Source organism: Macrobrachium rosenbergii, chromosome 46 (genome assembly GCF_040412425.1).
Source record: "Macrobrachium rosenbergii isolate ZJJX-2024 chromosome 46, ASM4041242v1, whole genome shotgun sequence".
Lineage (NCBI taxonomy): Eukaryota > Metazoa > Arthropoda > Malacostraca > Decapoda > Palaemonidae > Macrobrachium > Macrobrachium rosenbergii.
In genome coordinates, this window is record NC_089786.1 from 3,522,501 (window position 1) to 3,540,560 (window position 18,060).

At 37.0% G+C, this 18,060-nt stretch overlaps 2 protein-coding genes across 6 annotated transcripts in view; one reads left to right on the top strand and one right to left on the bottom strand.

The window, feature by feature from the left end:
- The window catches only part of LOC136830104 (uncharacterized), a 45,508-nt gene extending 39,995 nt beyond the window's left edge, over positions 1–5,513 (top strand). Inside the window, exons 3-4 of the mRNA XM_067089296.1 lie at positions 2,722–2,748; positions 5,346–5,513. Of these exons, the coding sequence (XP_066945397.1) occupies positions 2,722–2,748; positions 5,346–5,513 (195 nt within the window). The remainder of the gene's footprint in view (positions 1–2,721; positions 2,749–5,345) is intronic.
- LOC136830174 (platelet glycoprotein V-like) overlaps positions 1–17,146 on the bottom strand; it is a 489,567-nt gene extending 472,421 nt beyond the window's left edge. For all 5 annotated transcript variants that reach the window (XM_067089433.1, XM_067089430.1, XM_067089428.1 and 2 more), the window contains exon 1: positions 16,819–17,146. The gene's annotated coding sequence lies outside the window, so the exon portion shown is untranslated. The remainder of the gene's footprint in view (positions 1–16,818) is intronic.
- Between the last annotated feature and the right edge of the window lie 914 nt (positions 17,147–18,060).

Below are 18,060 nucleotides of genomic sequence, written 5' to 3' on the forward strand. Positions count from 1 at the left end.
GAGGGGAAGTGTGAATGATAGAAGGGGAGGGGGGGGAGAGGGAGAGGGAGATGGAAAGGGAGAGGGAGAGGGAGAGGAAGAGTGAGAGAGGGAGAGAGGGAGGGGAAGGGGAAGTGTGTGAAAAAGCAGTAGGAGGGAGAGGGGTAGGGAATGGAGGAAACACCTCGAGAGGAGGGGGAGGAAGAGAGGAAGACAGAGATAAGGGGAAGGGGTATAGAAAGGGAGAGGGGAAAGGAAGAAACACCACAGATAGAGAGAGGGAAGAGAGAGAAGAGAGAGAGAGAGAGAGAGAGAGAGAGAGGAGGAGAGAGAGAGAGAGGAGGGAGAAATGGGAAGGGAAATGTTTTAGGGGAAGGGGAATAAAATGGAAAGGGTGAGGAGAGTAGGAAAGGAGGAAACACCTCGAGGGAGAGGGAGGAAGGTGAGAGGAGAGAGAGAGAGGAAGGGGAGGGGGGAAGTATCCCAGAAGAAGGCATGTCAAGTCAACTAGTTGTTATAATATTAAGTTCTAAAAACCGAGTAGGGGAGGAACCAGATGAGTAATACATATCGGGTGGGGGGAAGGGGAGGGAGGAACGCGTTTCAGAAGGGAGGGGGAAGGAGAAGGAGGGGGAAGGGGAGGGACAGGGTAGGGGAGCTAGTAAAAAATTTTCAGGGGGTGGGAAGCACCAGGTAAGGAACACATCTCCACGGGGAAAAAAGAGAGAGAGAGAGAGAGAGAGAGAGAGAGAGAGAGAGAGAGAGAGGAGAGAGGGGGAAGGGAAGGGAAGGGAGGGGAGGGGGGAAAGGGGAAATAAATATAAAACCGTCCCACCACCCCTTCCACCTTCTTCACGATCTACAAGATTGTGTTCGAGATAAGATTTCCAGCAGCAGACATTTGCGGCCTGTTTTATATTCTGTTTGGAAAGAAAATTGGAGCAGATGGATTTCTCTCTCTCTCTCTCTCTCTCTCTCTCTCTCTCTCTCTCTCTCTCTCCAAAGCGGAGGTTTGGTCGGATATCAGGGAAGAACAGTGTGGAAAATGGGATGAAATTAAGCGTATGCGTGTATGTATATATTGAGAGAGAGAGAGAGAGAGAGAGAGAGAGAGAGAGAGAGAGAGAGAGAGAGAGAGAGAGAGAGAGAGAGAGAGAGCAATGACGAGACTGTGCGTTTATCTTTCTTTCATTTGTTGCAACCATATATGGTTGCAACGTTTAAATAGTGTTTTATGGGCCTTCTTATATTCATATTACACTGTGGTATTACAGTAAGACATTCATATATATATATATATATATATATATATATATATATATATATATATATATATATATATATATATATATATATATATATATATATATATATATATATTATTACTCCAATTCGACCTTGGCAGATTATTGGCAAACGAACACCTCTCTCTCGCCATCATTATCCCAAATTACCATAAATTTGCCATAATAAAAGAGCCACTTCACCACCAAACAGACACTGGATAACCAGCTCCCCAAACCCCGCTTCCTGTAGCGTTAAAAAAAAAAAAAAATTAAGTACAGTTCATCAGTCATCTGCAATTCCCAACACTCTGGAAGCAAATATCAGCTCTCCCTACTGTGTTAGGAGTTCAGTCTGCTGCTCTGGGGTAGTTCCTTATTCTTAGAGAATGGAGAAGATAGCACCTTGTTCCTTGAAGAATAAGGAATGGTTTCTAGCTTCTTAAGGAATGAAGAAGATAGCTAACTGTTTCTTAAAAAATAAAGAAGATGCCTTCTTGTTTCTTAAAGAATAAAGAAGGTAGCTTCTTGGTTCTTAGAGAATAAAGATACTGTCTTGTTTATCAAAGAATAAAGAAGATAGCTTCTTGCTTCTTAAAGAGTAAAGATACTTTCTTGTTTCTCAAAGAATAAAGAAAATAGCTTCTTAGAGAATAAAGATACTTTCTTGTTTCGTAAAGAATAAAGAAGATAGCTTCTTACTTCTTAAAGAATAAAGATGGTTTCTTATTTCTCAAAGTATAAAGAAGGTATTTCCTTGTTTCTTAAAGAATGAAAAAGGTAGCTCCTTATTTCTTAAAGAATGAAGATAGTTCCTTGTTCCTTAAAGAATAAAGAAGGTAGTTCCTTTTCTTAAAGAACTGAGAAAATAGTATCTTGTTCCTTACAGAATCAAGAATAGTCTCTAGCTTCGTAAGGAATGAAGAAGATGGCTCGTTGTTTCTTAAAGAATGAAGAAGATAGTTTCTTTGTCTCTTAAAGAATGAAGAAGATAGCTTCTTGTCTCTTAAAGAATAATGAGGAAAGTTCCTTGTCCCGTAAAGATAAAGATGATAGTTCCTTGTTCCTTAAAGAATAAAGAAGGTAGTTCTTTATTTCTTAAAGAATGAAGATAGTTCCTTGTTCCTTAAAGAATAAAGAAGATAGTTCCTTATTTCTTGAAGAATGAAGATAGTGCCTTGTCCCTTAAAGAATAAAGAAGGTAGTTCCTTATTTCTTAAAGAATGAAGAAGATAGTTCCTTGTTCCTTAGAGAATAATGAGGAAAGTTCCTTGTCCCGTAAAGATAAAGAAGATAGTTCCTTGTTCCTTAAAGAATAAAAAACGGTAGTTCCTTATTTCTTAAAGAATGAAGATAGTTCCTTGTTCCTTCAAAGAATAAAGAAGGTAGTTCCTTGTTTCTTAAAGAATGAAGAAGATAGTTTCTTAAAGAATAAAGCAGAGTTTCTTGTTTCTTAAAGGATGAAGATCTAGACTTGGATCTTCAGGTAAGTTCCGTAAGTGTTACTTTGCTGTGGTTAGGGGCTATTTCTGCCTAAAAACCAGTCGCTTGCTATCTTAAATTTTTGCTGAAACAGCACTGACCCCTTTCTCGTTAATTTGCTTTGAAAGCACAAGATCTTCGAGGGAAATAATAATAATAATAATAATAATAATAATAATAATAATAATAATAATAATAATAATAATAATAATAATAATAATATAATAATAATAAATAATTTCATTAATGATAATTCTAAAATAATAATAATAACTTCGTTAAAAATAATTCTAAAATAATAATAATTTAAATAAAATAATTCTAAAATAATAATAATTTAAATAAAATAATTCTAAAATAATAATAATTTAAATAGGAACAGTAACAATAGTTTCATTAAAAATAAGTCTTCTAAAATCATACTTACACTAATAATAATAGTAATAATAATACCAATCATTATAATTTCAAGAAAAATAAGTTTGTATGAAGGAGGGTCTTCTTCCAAAATAATAATAATAATAATAATAATAATAATAATAATAATAACCACTTTACTCAGCTTCTGTTTTCCCAGCCTCATTTTCATTATTTAGCTTCATTACAACCACATCAACACAACCCACAACCACCACAAATAACAATAACAACAATAACAGCCTCTCTGAAGTAACAACACCACGCCATGTTGAGAACTCTTGTCTGGAGTGGTATCAGAGCGCAAGTAATCTAATCAAGACTTATTTGGGCACCCCTACACATATGGGTATGGCAGTAGGGTTTTTTTTTTTTAAGTCATACACGAGGAATTCTCATTCTACAAGATGCTACAGCTTTCAACAGTCTTGGGTGTGAGCACTTTTTTTGAGTGAGTGTAATAATCAAGTGTCAAGTTTCATTAGAGCAAAGTGTCGTTCTTCTAAATAACTTTGTTCTGGAAGTGTTTGGGATAGACCGAATTAGAATGAACACACATTATACATGTATATATATATATATATATATATATATATATATATATATATATATATATATATATATATATATATATATATATATATATATATATATATATATATATATATATATATATATATATATATATATATATACACACACATTTATATATATATATATATATATATATATATATATATATATATATATATATATATATATATATATATATATATATATACAGTATATATAGTCGTCTTTCCCCTTGAAAGAGTGCCTTCACAAAGTGCTACCAATCAGGTTTTCACAAGGTATTTTGTGAGTGAGGTTGCAAAGCTCACTCTCCTCCCCCACCACCGGTTGTTCAATGGGACTACATGCCGACGGTTTGTGGCATTCCTTGGTGGGGAACCTATCGAAGTACTGTAATATGGGAGTTAAAAAAAATCATCTTTTTATTATTCATCATGAAAACCTCTCCCAGAGAAATACTATTACCTTTCGATTTTGTATGAACTTAAACATTGTGGGCTATACAAAGGTTCCTACAAAGCAGAATTAAATTGGAAAAACAATTGACAAAAGTAATACCTATAAATTCATTGATTTTTCTTTGGGAGTTAACAACTGAAAAGATATATCTCTACCTTTAAAACGATATGCTTTTTTTAAATGGATGAATTAAAAATGGTAAAATTTACCATAATTTTGACGTGGGTGCTTTGAAAAGGAATAGTGAACGAGGCGAAATTCGTCTCTTTCATTTGCTGGAAATGTAAAACCCTTTTTTCATCCAGGTATATTTAAAAAGGAATCACTGAGAAGACAATAAGCATAATCTTTGTCATGTTCTTGAAAAGGAATAGTTGAAAACGCAACATTTTTTTACCTTATTTCCTTTTTTTAATTAAAATATTAAAACACTTCTGATTTTACATGATTATTTATGAGTCATCGAAAAGGTAAAAAAAAATCTACCTTTCCAGTGCAATATCATTTATCTTATTTCCTTTTTTAATTAAATATCAACATACCTCTGATTTTACACGATTATTTATGAATTACCAGAAAGGTAAAAAAAAAAAAAAAAAAAAAACCTTTCCAATGCAACATCATGTATCTTATTTCCTTTTTCAATTAAAATAAACATACCTCTGATTTTACATGATTATTTATGAATCACCGAAAAAGGTATGAAAAAAAAACCTACCTATCCATCGACACGTTGGAGATGACTAGACAAGATAAAAAAGCTTACGGCTCCATATACCGGCCATCCCACAAAACCCACTACAAGGATATTACCAGGCGTTTCCTCGCCGCCGAAATCCTCACAGGACCCATCGAAGGAGCCCATACCAGATCGGAAGCACCTACCTCTCATGCTCCATCATTCCGGCAGCCGCCCTCTTTCTCGCATAGTGTGGCTTTTCCTTTAACAAGATGGCCGCTTTTATGCGTTCTTTCCCTCCGCATATTAACATTTCAAAGACGGAGCGAGTCGTCTATAGTTGCTGGCAAACGTAACGGCCACACGGCCGCGCGCTCGCGCGCTCGATGCGAAGGAGTTATGCTCACTTAGTTGCCGTAGATGCTGTTCCGTCTTCTCTTTTATGGTCTTGCAAGGCACATAAACACAAACAGCTTCTGACTTCGCCGGTGTTTTTCCCCCCGAGGAGCTCGGGAGGAGGAGGAGGAGGAGGAGGAGGAGGAGGAGGAGGAGGAGGAGGAGGAGGAGGAGGAGGAGGAGGAGGAGGAGGAGGATTTGCTTCCATGGGCTTTCCTTCAACCGGAGCTTTCAGATTCAACTGAAGCTTCTCCTTCCCTTGATATCGATTCTCAGGGAGGGCTCATTTCAATCGCCAGTTTCTAGAGCCGTGCAACTCAAGTCAGGTGTTTCCAGGGGCATTCGTCAACTAGTTTCATGGGGCTCTATCAACCACAGTTTCCATAAACTCCCTTCAACCCGAGCTCCTTTAAGCAGGGCTTACAGAACTTCAAGCAACTCTACACAACAACTTCCACAAACTTCCTTCAACCACAGCATCTACAGCTTCAAGGTGCTCTTTTCAACAAAAACTTCCAGAAACTGCCTTCAAAAAGAGCTTCTATAGAGCTTCAAGGGGTTCTATTCAACCAAAGCATCCACAAATTCCTTCAACCAGAGCTTCAAGGGGCTCTATTCAACCAGAGCTTCCAGAAAAATATTTCAAAAAGAGCTTCTAGAACTTCAAGGGTTCTCTTCAACCACAGTTTCCACAAATTTCCTCCAGTCACAACATCTAGAGCTTCAAGGTGCTCTTTGCTACCAAAACTTCCGGAAAATCCCTTCAACAAGAGCTTCTATAGAGCTTCAAGGGGCTCTATTTAACCATAGCATTCAAGGGCTCTATTTAACCATAGCATTCAGAAATTCCTTCAATCAGAGTTTCTAGGGGCTTCCAGAAAACGTCAAGGGACTGTATTCAACCAAAGCTTCTACAAACTTCCTTCAATCACAGCATCTAGCGCTTCAAGGTGCTCTTTGCAACCAAAACTTCCAGAAAATCCCTTCAACCAGAGCTTCTAAAACTTCAAGGGGCTCTATTCATCCAAATCTTCTAGAAACTTCCTTAACCATGACTTCTAGGGCTTCAAGGGGCTCTGTTTAACCACAGCTTCCAGAAACTTCCTTTCAACCAAAACTTCCAGGACCTTCCTGATACCTAACCTCGTGAACCTCAATTTGAAAGGTGGTTATAGCAAAGTCAAGTCTGACAAAAAAAAAAAAAAAGGCAAAGTCACTAGCAAAATACGTTTCAACAGCCTTGTGTGCAAGGCCACACTACAGCGCAGTGCGTGTTCGTACGTACATGCGTGTGTGTGTGCGCGTGTGCACTGCGTCTTCTTCACAGCAAAACTGCCACATCATGAGTATAGTACCCCCGCAATTATAAACCGGTCGGTCCAGGCGCAGCAGACTGAAGAGGGCAGGTGGAATTGTTTGTTTAAATTTACTCTCGTTTATAAATTAAGAGTATTTACATAATTGCAGCAAATATCAAAGTTACTCTCGGTTCTCCCCCTTTAATTTAGGCAATCCAAAGTTACTGCAATTTCAAATTTTCAAACGCGTCCAGAAGTCAAATGACTTTATATATTATTATTATTATTATTATTATTATTATTATTATTATTATTTTATTTGCTGCTCTGCTCTGTTCCTCACCACTTCATGCATTAATTGCCGTGATTATCTCTCTCTCTCTCTCTCTCTCTCTCTCTCTCTCTCTCTCTCAGATTCAATAGCTGTATCAATATATGTATATTAGTTTTTGTTTTATTTAGATTTTGAAACCTATCAAAAAACTGTTCTCTCTCTCTCTCTCTCTCTCTCTCTCTCTCTCTCTCTCTCTCTCTCTCTCCCTCTTTGCCTTCAAAATACTGTATCAATATATGAAATTAGTTTTTGTTTTCATTTAGATTTTGAAACCTGATGTGAAAAACTTTTCTCAGGAAAAAGCTCTCTTAACGAAACTGGCTTTCTCTCTAGTCGTTAACGAGAGATTTTGCCTTCGGAGAATACGAGAGAGAGAGAGAAGAGAGAGAGGTTGTCAGTTTTCGAAACTGTTTAGTTGTTTGGTTAACTTTTAAAATCTGAACTAGAAAAAGGAAATTAACGAAACTATTGAAGGAGCTATTGAGAGTCGAGAGAGAGAGAGAGAGAGAGAGAGAGAGAGAGAGAGAGAGAGAGAGAGAGAGCTTTGAAACAGTTTTTGGATAGGTTTCAAAACCCAAATTACATAATAAACTGAATTTGATGCAGCTATTTAATATGAGAGAGAGAGAGAGAGAGAGAGAGAGAGAGAGAGAGAGAGAGAGAGAGAGAGAGAGAATGATTCTCACATCCATGAGAGATCCAAGTCTTGCAACAAACTCAGGTTTGGAGAGAGAGAGAGAGAGATATTTGGACTCCCTCTCGCACAACGTTAAGAGTTTGGTCCACTCTGCCAATTAACAATTACAAGATGGTCTTCCTTCTCCAGACTGACAAAAACACACAACAGACTGACTGACAGTCTTTGTTTATTTCTTGCTTGCTTGCTTGCTTGCTTTCCTCGGAGGAGGAGAACCAAGAATTGCAATTCCTTTGTTCCTTTTGTTCACGAGGACAAATATATTTCAGCGCGAAGTGGCGTTCCTGAATAGAGGGTCGTTCATGAGAAAGAAGTCTCACACACACACACTATATATATATATATATATATATATATATATATATATATATATATATATATATATATATATATATATATATATACATTTATATATATATATATTTATACATTTATATATACATATAACACAAAATTATAAATATATATATATATATATATATATATATATATATATATATATATATATATATATATATATATATATACACACGAGCTTGTTGGTGCGTGCTGCGCGCGCGGCACTGCTGTCTTCCGTAGCCTCTTGATCCCCTGCCTGCCCCGCCCCCACCCAGGGCGAACAACCAGGTTTGCAGGAGGAGGGTGGAAGTCTCCCCTACCTAACCCGCCCGCACCCGGGCGGACAAACCGGTTTGCTGTGTCATGTCTCCCTTACTGTCACCTGTGGGAGGACAAACAAGATCCACTCGCATTTAATTATTATAGATTTATAAATTTATATAAATATACATTTATGTATAAAAATTTATACATTTATATACACACAAATTATATATATATATATATATATATATATATATATATATATATATATATATATATATATATATATATATATATATATATGACGGACCAAATCCACTAATTTCAAGTCGCATATATCACACAGTATGTGTACGCACACACGCAGTACACACATACATACCCACACACACACATACATACATACACACACACACACACACACACACACACACACACACACACACCCACGAATGAATAACTCGTGAATGCTCTATTCATTTGCATCAAATGCCACCCTCAATAATAAGCCTGCATTAGCGTGGCGAATTCTCCCGGTGAAATATTTCAGCGCTGGTGTACAAAAAATGGCGTTGGAGAGAGAGAGAGAGAGAGAGAGAGAGAGAGAGAGAGAGAGAGAAATATTCATGTGAGGGTGACAGTGTTCCGTTAGAAATTCTCTTGATAAAAGTTCAAAATAAGCCCACTGTGCTTTTCCTCTCTCTCTCTCTCTCTCTCTCTCTCTCTCTCTCTCTCTCTCTCTCTCTCTCTCTCTCTTTCACTACTATTTAATTCTATTACGCACCAATTACCTTTCTGCAATGTAGGATATCATTTTCTCTCTATCTTTTCATATTGAAACTATTCTAATGTACACTGATTACTGAAAATCCAAATTTAATCTCTCTCTCTTCTTCTTCTTCTTCTTCTTCTTCTTCTTCTATACGCTAATTACTACATTCTAAAATGATTATTTTTTGCTCTCTGGAAAAATCACAGTAAGCCTATTTCTTTCTCTCCCTCTTTCTCTCTCTCTCTCTTCTTCTTCTTCTTCTTCTGTACGCCAATTACTACATTCTAAAATTATTATTTTTCCCTCCCTGGAAAAATCACAATTAGCCTATTTCTCTCTCTCTCTCTCTCTCTCTTTCGGTCACCATTTATCTCCACCACAGCTCAGTGATGAGGTCAAGGCGCATAAGCCCCTCCCCTCTCCCTTTCCCCTCCCCCCTCACCCTACCCCTTCCCTCTCCCCTCCCCCCAGAAGCTTTTGAGATATGCAAGTCTGAGACTTTAAAAGCCAAGTTGCTCTTAAACTTTGCACTAAAAGATGCAGGTGAAGGGGGAAGGGGAAGGAGAGAGGGGGAAGGCAAGAGGGGGAGGGGGGAAGGAGGGAGGGGGAGGAAGGAGAAAGTAGAAGGAAGCTGGGGAAGTGAGGGGAAGGAGGAAACTGGAAGAGAGTTGTAATTAGAGAGGGCCGAATGAAAGGAGAATTAGGAGATATTGCGAGAGGAGAGAGAGACAAGGGAAGAGGAGTAAAGGTGGAGAAGAAAGTGAGGAGGAAGAGGAGGGTTAATGGAAGGGAGGAAAAGAAGGGGAGGAGGAAAAAGGAGGAAAATATAAAGAGGATTCAAAATGGAGAGAAAGAAAGAGAGAATGGAGGAAAAGAAAAAGAGGAGGAAAATGGAGGAAAAGGTAGAGGAGAGAATGGAAGAAAAAAAGAGAGGAAAGAAGAGAGGAAAAAAGTAGAAAAAGAAAGAGATGAGGAGGCTTAATGGAGACGAGGAAAAATAAGAGGAAAATGGAAGAAAATACAGAAGGAGGATTAATGAACAGGAGGAAAGGAGAGAGAGCAGGAAAAGGAGGAGGATTAACGGAGAGGAAGAAAAGGGAGCAAAAGGAAGAGAGGAAAAATGACGTGAAACGGAAAGGGACGTGAAACCAGACGAAGCAAATAAAGAAAGCACAAAGAAAGAAAGCAGCATGAAGGAAGGCGTTGGGGGGAGGGGAGGGGGAGGGGAGGGGAGGGGTGTTACAGAAGAGCCAAGAGGCCAAACCAAACCAATAACTTCCTGGAAGTGGCTGGAGAGAGAGAGAGAGAGAGAGAGAGAGAGAGAGAGAGAGAGAGAGAGAGAGAGAGAGACTTGAACCAAACTCCGAGCCCGGGAGCTTATTTACATAATTATGATCAAGCGCGATGTATGAGCAATATGTACCGAGCCTTGGGGGAAGGGGGATGTATGAAAGTACCCAATCCCCCCCTCTCTCTTTCCCCCTCCCCCTCCCCCTCCCCCTTGGAACGACTTTTCGGTCCGGCCTAACTTCAGACTCGAGCGAGCGCGTACAAACAGTGCCATTTGACCAAACGTGTGAATGCCATCTGGATTAAGCACTTGAATGACCCCCTTCCCCGCCCCACTTGGGAGATGGAGTGGGGAGTCGAGGGGGGAGGGGTTAAATACGGCCCTCCAGATGTTTCGCCCATAACACCTCAATTCCTAATCCTTTGCAGGAGTGGGGCGCTTCGAAGTGTGTTACGCTGAGCCTAGTGGTTTCAGCCTTGTAAGTTACTTTTTTTTAACTATTGTTTTCTTTCCTTCCCTGCAGGAGATACCCCATCATTCTCTGAGCGAGAGAGAGAGAGAGAGAGAGAGAGAGAGAGAGAGAGAGAGAGAGAGAGAGACGTTAAGTCTAGAGGTTTCTGTCATACAGTCAGCCTTGAAAATTACTTTCCTTTTTAATTATTATTTCCTTTCCTTCCCCGCAGGAGATACTCCATAATTCTCTCAGAGAGAGAGAGAGAGAGAGAGAGAGAGAGAGAGAGAGAGAGAGAGAGAGAGAGAGAGAGAGAGACGTTAAGTCTAGTGGTTTCTATCATACAGTCAGCCTTGTAAATTACTATTTTTTTTTATTAGTAATTTCTTTCCTCCCTAGCAGGAGATACTCCATAATTTCAAGAGAGAGAGAGAGAGAGAGAGAGAGAGAGAGAGAGAGAGAGAGAGAGAGAGAGAGAGAGAGTTAAGTCTACTGGTTTCTGTCATATCGTCAGCCTTGTACTTGTAAATCATGAGATAATCCGGAATTCTGAGAGAGAGAGAGAGAGAGAGAGAGAGAGAGAGAGAGAGAGAGAGAGAGAGAGAGAGAGAGAGAGAGAGAGAGAGAGAGGTTGCAAGCAAGCACATGCATTATAATACAGCAAAAGTTATACCAAGACATACATGAGTGTGTGGTTCTATCGCCCACACATACGCACTGTATAATTATCATCCTTTAAAATCACCAGCACAAATTTTCGTATATAAAAAATAAGAGAAGTCCAGCTAGGCCTACTCTGCTGCGCTTACTAAATACATCATATTCATATCCTTGTATTTTAATAATTTACTTACATTTTTATCCATTCATTTATTAATTTGTTAATTTATTTTTTTCTAATAATTGATTTCTTCTTTCTGTACATATTAGAGAGTAGGCCTACAGTGGAACTCAATCAATCATATGCACAGTAATCACTTCAAGAAAGCGAGTATAATACTAACGGCATTTTTAAAATTTGAATTATAGACATTTTCATTTATCAAGTCTCATCATTAAAACCACTTTCTTAAGCCTGAGATTAGGCCTATAAGCTTCATTGACAAAAAAGAAAGTTTACCTCTTATGTTGCCAAGCTTTATTTTCCCATATGTATATAATTATGTGTGTATATGTGTATATGTATATATATATGCATATATATATATTATATATATGTATATATATGCATATTCATATAAATATTAATTATATATATATATATATATATATATATTTATATATATATCTAAAATACAATTATGTATATATATAGTATATTTGACATTTTCAGTATACTCTAAAAAAATTACGAATATTAGTTAGTAATAAATTTCTGCACAAAACAAAGGCCACACAAAATTACCGCAACACTTGGTATTCAAGCTTTTCAACATTAGGCCTAAGCTTCTCCATAAACATTTATGATTTATGATTTACGACACTTAGGCCTACAGGCATGGGTGGGACTGAGAGTCATTCCCCGCCAATAATCGTAAAGATTTCTCGCAAAAAAAAAAAAAGACGCAAGCCATCATAAATAATAATTTATAGTGGTGTCTTAATCTCTAACCTCTTAAGTATCTATGCATATCTCTCTCACTCTATAAATTCTACTAACTTCTAATCCCTAATAAAGCAGCAACGGAAACGCCAAAAACAAGTATAAACATGAGAAAATTTTGGCTTAGGTCTAATTATTTACCAACGCAAGCTCGTAGCTCAGAACATGAATAGGCCTACTTTCTAAGTTAAACTTCCTAAACTTCTAATCCCTTCCAAAGCAGCAACGGAAACGCCAAAAACGCCTTTAAACATAAGAAAATCTCGACTTAGGCCTAATCATTTACCAATGCAAGCGCGTAGCTCAGAACTTTGAGAGCGCGCACGCACGAGAACACATTAGCGTGAGTCTAAATTTTACCCAATGCTAAACTTACGGCCTTCGCAACGCGCAGGAAATTTATTCCGCTTTAAAACTTACGGCCGCTCATTGGACCGCTGTTTCTTCTAACTTGACGCCGATCGATGGCTTTAATCGCCAACAGCCGTCGACATGCATACGACATGTCGTAAACTAACGCGGGACGTAAGACATCGCTGCTCTCAAAATGCGTACTATTTGCTTTCAAGTTAAGCTAGGGGACTTTACGTCTCTGGGACTGGCAAAAAATGTTAGTCCTAATTCAAATGCGTCAATAATCATTCTCTCTCTCTTAAATGATATAAATAATGAAAAAACTCAAATCAATTTAAAATAAAATACGACAGAAAGAGACAAAAATTTCCCTGAGAATCAAAAGCTAAATTGGTCAAATATAAAATTATTATGATTATTATTATTATATTATTATTATTATTATTATTATTATTATTATTATTATTATTATTATATATTCCTGACATTTTTTATTATTTACTGTGATGTACTTTTCTTATTAAATATTAACAATTCAACGATCTCTAAAAGTATAAGATTCAGGAAACACAAGGGAAGGAAAAGAATTCGGCATTCTGAAAAGTAGGCTATGTCTGGGTTTACGCTAGCATTCCTTCTTTTAAAAGGCGAGATATCAGGTCACCATACGAAAGCCATCGGCCTTCTCACACAGGAAAAGTAATATTTAGGCCTATGCCAATTTCAAATTGTAATTTTAATCTGGCCTTTCAATGGTTACTGTACAAAATAAATAAATAAACACAAACATAAACAAACAAATAATGATGTTATATTTCTGCGATATTCTGACGTCACTTCTACAGCAGCGGAGTATATGACGTCATTTCTTAAATACGATAATAAAGAACCCCAATATTTCCTAACAGATAACTTTATCAGTTAAGCGTTTGAAAATAATAATAATAATAATAATAATAATAATAATAATAATAATAATAATAATAATAATAAAACCTCACATATATTTCATTCTCTGAGACATTTCCCCATTAAATTTCTCTCGAGTAATATTTGTGAAATAAAGCGTATTTAATTAATTATAAGTCATCTGTTGATTCTTGAAGCATTTCTTAACTTAATTTCAAATCGAGATGGGCATACGACCTTTAAAAGTATCGGTGCTCCATTTTGATATTCAAAGTTTTTCCATAATTCATCTTAATAACGTGTGGTAACATTATTTCATAATAAATTAAAATTCTCGAGTAAATTTATGAACGGATATTACTAAAACAAAAGCATTACGAATTTAAACTATATATATAACAAATACACAAATCTATGCAAGTTTAGACCTACATAATACCTTGTGTATGAATAGGCCTATGGCTAGATGGTCGAATATAGGTAACTAGAGTTACAGGCACAAGGTTAGATTGATTACCAGTTTCCAGAAAAAATGTATAAATATTAAAAAAAAAGAAAGTTAAACAAATGCGCCGAAGTATCTTCGGCGCAATCGAGTTTTCTGCACAGCCGCTACGGTGTATATTCAAGCCCAGCCGAAAATAGATATATCTTTGGGTGGTCTTGGTATAATGCTGTATGAGCCGCGGCCCATGAAACTTTAACCACGGCCAGGCGGTGAGCTATCCTATAGCGCTGCCAGAAATACGATTATGGCTAACTTTAACCTTAAATACAATAAAAACTGAGGCTAGAGGGCTGCAATTTGGTATGTTTGACGACTGGAAGGTGGATGATCAACATACCAATTTGCAGCCCTCTACCCTCAGTGGTTTTTAAGATCTGAGGGCGGACACAAAAAGTGCTGACAGAATAAAGTGCGGACGGACAGACAAAACCGGCACAATTGTTTTCTTATACAGAAAACTAAAAATGGATAATTTTTTACAGCTGAGCGTGGAAAAAAAACAAGAAAATTTAATAAAAAAAAATATTCAAAAATCACTCCACTTGAAAAAAAAAAAACAGCCTGAAAGAAACCGTTAAGTTAACTAGGACCCGAAAAGCAAAACGATTTCGCCTACTTTTTCTTCGATAGGCCTAAGTGGATCTCGAGAGCCTGGCGAACGTCATAAGGGCAGTAATCTACAAAACTACCCGACTGACAGCATATAATTGACCTGTCAATTTCCTTTCCATTTTTTTTTTTTAGAAATCCCATCTCAATTTACTTTCGCAGTACTAAATGATCGCCCTGTCAGATTCCGCATAGGCCTATAATCTCCACTCAAGACTTTCAGCAGATATTTCCGCAAGTTTTAATGAACATATTCTTTGGAAGCTTGAATTTCAAGTCAATGGCCCCTTAGGTGGGCTTGTTCCATATGATTAGGTTCATCTTATGAATAATAACAAAGGAATTTGAAAAACTAGGCCTATACACAGTAAAATGCTATGCATGGGAAATTCAAAATCATGTACAAACATAAACTGACATATGTATATGGAGTTTAAAACGAGTTGCTCATGAGCCATCTGTTTAAGTATAAAAAGTGGTTAGGCCTACTGTTCATTAAGTGTACATGGCGTTTAGCCTACCTTCGATTCAAAAGCTACAAATGAATGACGCCGTAACTTTTGTCCTGTGTTTCCTGTGGAGACATCCAAAATGAGAAAAAAATATATATATATATATATATATATATATATATATATATATATATATATATATATATATATATATATATATATATATATATATATATATATATATATATATATATATATATATACAACATACCTGTACAAAACCAGTTACAGGAAACAGACCACTTATTCCAGCAACCTCATCAACACCAAGGTTATCATGCCAGTCATCAACATATAGACAACAAAGGATTCTTGCCCCCTCTCCCCTCTCTCTCTCTCTCTCTCTCTCTCTCTCTTCTTCCGCCCCCGAAAAATGGGTCCTTTGTTTCCTCCTACTATACAGCTCCATCCTCTTCCGACCCCCCACCCCCCCCCGGGCATAACGACCCTGACATCCACGACCCACCATAAGTCAGACGACCTTAGGCCACCTCATTCATTAACGCTGACCCGTATTGTATGACCCGTATTGTATATGACCTGTATTGTATGACCCGTATTATACACGTCACCATTACCGCCCTGTGGCTGTTTAGGCGTAGGTATTTCGTGGGTTCTCTAGCGATTCTAAACAATTGTGGAACACGAATTATGAAGAAAAAATATATAGAGAAAAAAAATGAAGATCATAAAGCCTGAAAAAAAAAGATATGACGAACGAGAACTGGGCATCGAGCAGGAATAATTCTACAAAAAAAAAAAAAAAAAAAAAATGGAAATACTGAAATCATTTCACCAAATGAACCAAAATGTAAGATATAAAATTTTTTTTTTTTTTAACAAATTAACAAAATATAAAAGGGAGAAAAATGATCAAAGTGGGCAAAAGAATAGTTTTACGAATAAGAACTGAATATAAAGTAAAAATAATTTTACGAAACAAGACTCTATGTAAATGCTAAGAACATGATTTTACCAAGACAAACACGTAATTATACCAAGTTCAATAATAATAATAATAATAATAATAATAATAATAATAATAATAATAATTGGCCATACAAATAATTAATTGTCTATTGGTACACAATTAGTTTCAGAAAAGCGCAGTCTACGATTGAAAAAAATACGCTTATAACAAAACGTTTACCTGAAAATAAGTTTATCTTTGTAATATCTAATACGATTCCTTATTTAACATTTTATGGGCTGAAATAAGCATGTTATTTTTTCATCTTGTCTTAGATAAATAATTAAACAGAAAAATAACGAATTATAAAGCCGAATTTGCCTAAAACTTAATTACACGCAGAACTTCATTAACTTCAAATACGACTGAGAGTTAATAATCCAGCCACTAATATTCCCAAGACCTTAAAATCACTAATATAATATATGTATACCTCTTTAGGATTATTAAAAGCATGTTAAGAATAATTAACATAAAAAGAAGTAAGACAATAAGTAAGAATATGGTTGATGAGTACGACCGTCTCATCTAAGCAAACTTATATACTTGATTACCAAGCCAATAACATGACCGAAACTGCATATATAAAGAGACAATATACAATTAACAGTTAATACAAAACACTTAAATAAAGCTTACCTGTAATTAACGGCGATATAAAGTTCAATTATTAACCTCGTCAAGACAACCTTCCGAACTTCCGCCGCAGGGAAACTTTTTCTCTGCTTTCTGAAAAAAGTTTTCAAATTCACTCAAAACGTCAACAGCGGTCCAATTCCGGTTGCATTATCATTTCAGGGCACGTAAACATAATCCCACGATCGTAAAGGGTACGAATCGACTTCCTGCAGGCACGAAATTGCTTAGAATTAAGTGGCGGAGAGAAGTTTTGCATCGGCGCAAGGTGGCGGCGGGCGGTAAGAGTCCGGGTCGCGCATCCTTCACTCACAACGGTCAGGGAACAACTGAGACGGCCGACTCGCGCTGGTGGCCATGATTCACACATACACTCTTCTTCTTCTTTTCTTCTTCTTCTATTATTTTGGGCAAAGAAATTAACTCTCGCTCCATCTTCTTCTTCGTTCCGTCTGTTATTTTGGGCAAAGAAGTAAACTCTCACTTCCTCTTCTTCTGCTTTTCTTTTATTTTGTGCAAAGAAATGCTCTAACACCCTCCTCCTCCTCCCCGCCACCCGGAAGATTTCTTCCCAGTGCAGTCATTTCTCAAAGGCAGTTACAGTTACAGTTTAGACTTATTCTTCCTGTCTTCTTCTTATTCTTCTATTATTTTGTGCAAAGAAATAAACTCTACTTATTCTTCTATTATTTTGGGCAAAGAAATAAACCTCTACTTATTCTTCTATTATTTTGGCCAAAGAAATGAACTCTCACACCTTCCTCCTTCTCTCCTCCCCCGCCAAACCCGGAAGATTTCCTCCCAGTTAAAGATAATTTTGAAAAACTGTTATTACAGTTTTTTACAATTACAGTTCGGACTGGCTTCGACGACTTTCAGAACCGTATATACACATATATATATCACCCTTTATGGATGCGACAAGCTTTAAATCATTCACGCGGGATCAATTTGACCAACTGTGTCGAGAGCGAGACGATAAGGAGTGTGGGTGCCAAACTTTTTTTTTTTCGGTGTGGAGTTGGTGGAGGAAGGGTTTAGTGGAAAGCTGAGGTTTTTATGGGGGTTAAGGGGTTAATGCAGCAAGGAAAACCTTGATTCTGGCGTTGGAACGGTGAGGTTTTGTTGCTGAGTCTACAGTTTTTTTTATGTGGGGTTGGAGACGACACGATAATGCAGCAAGGCCTTGCAAAACCTAGATAGTGGGGCTGGAGAAGGTTAGGCTGTGTTGGGGGTGATGGCTGG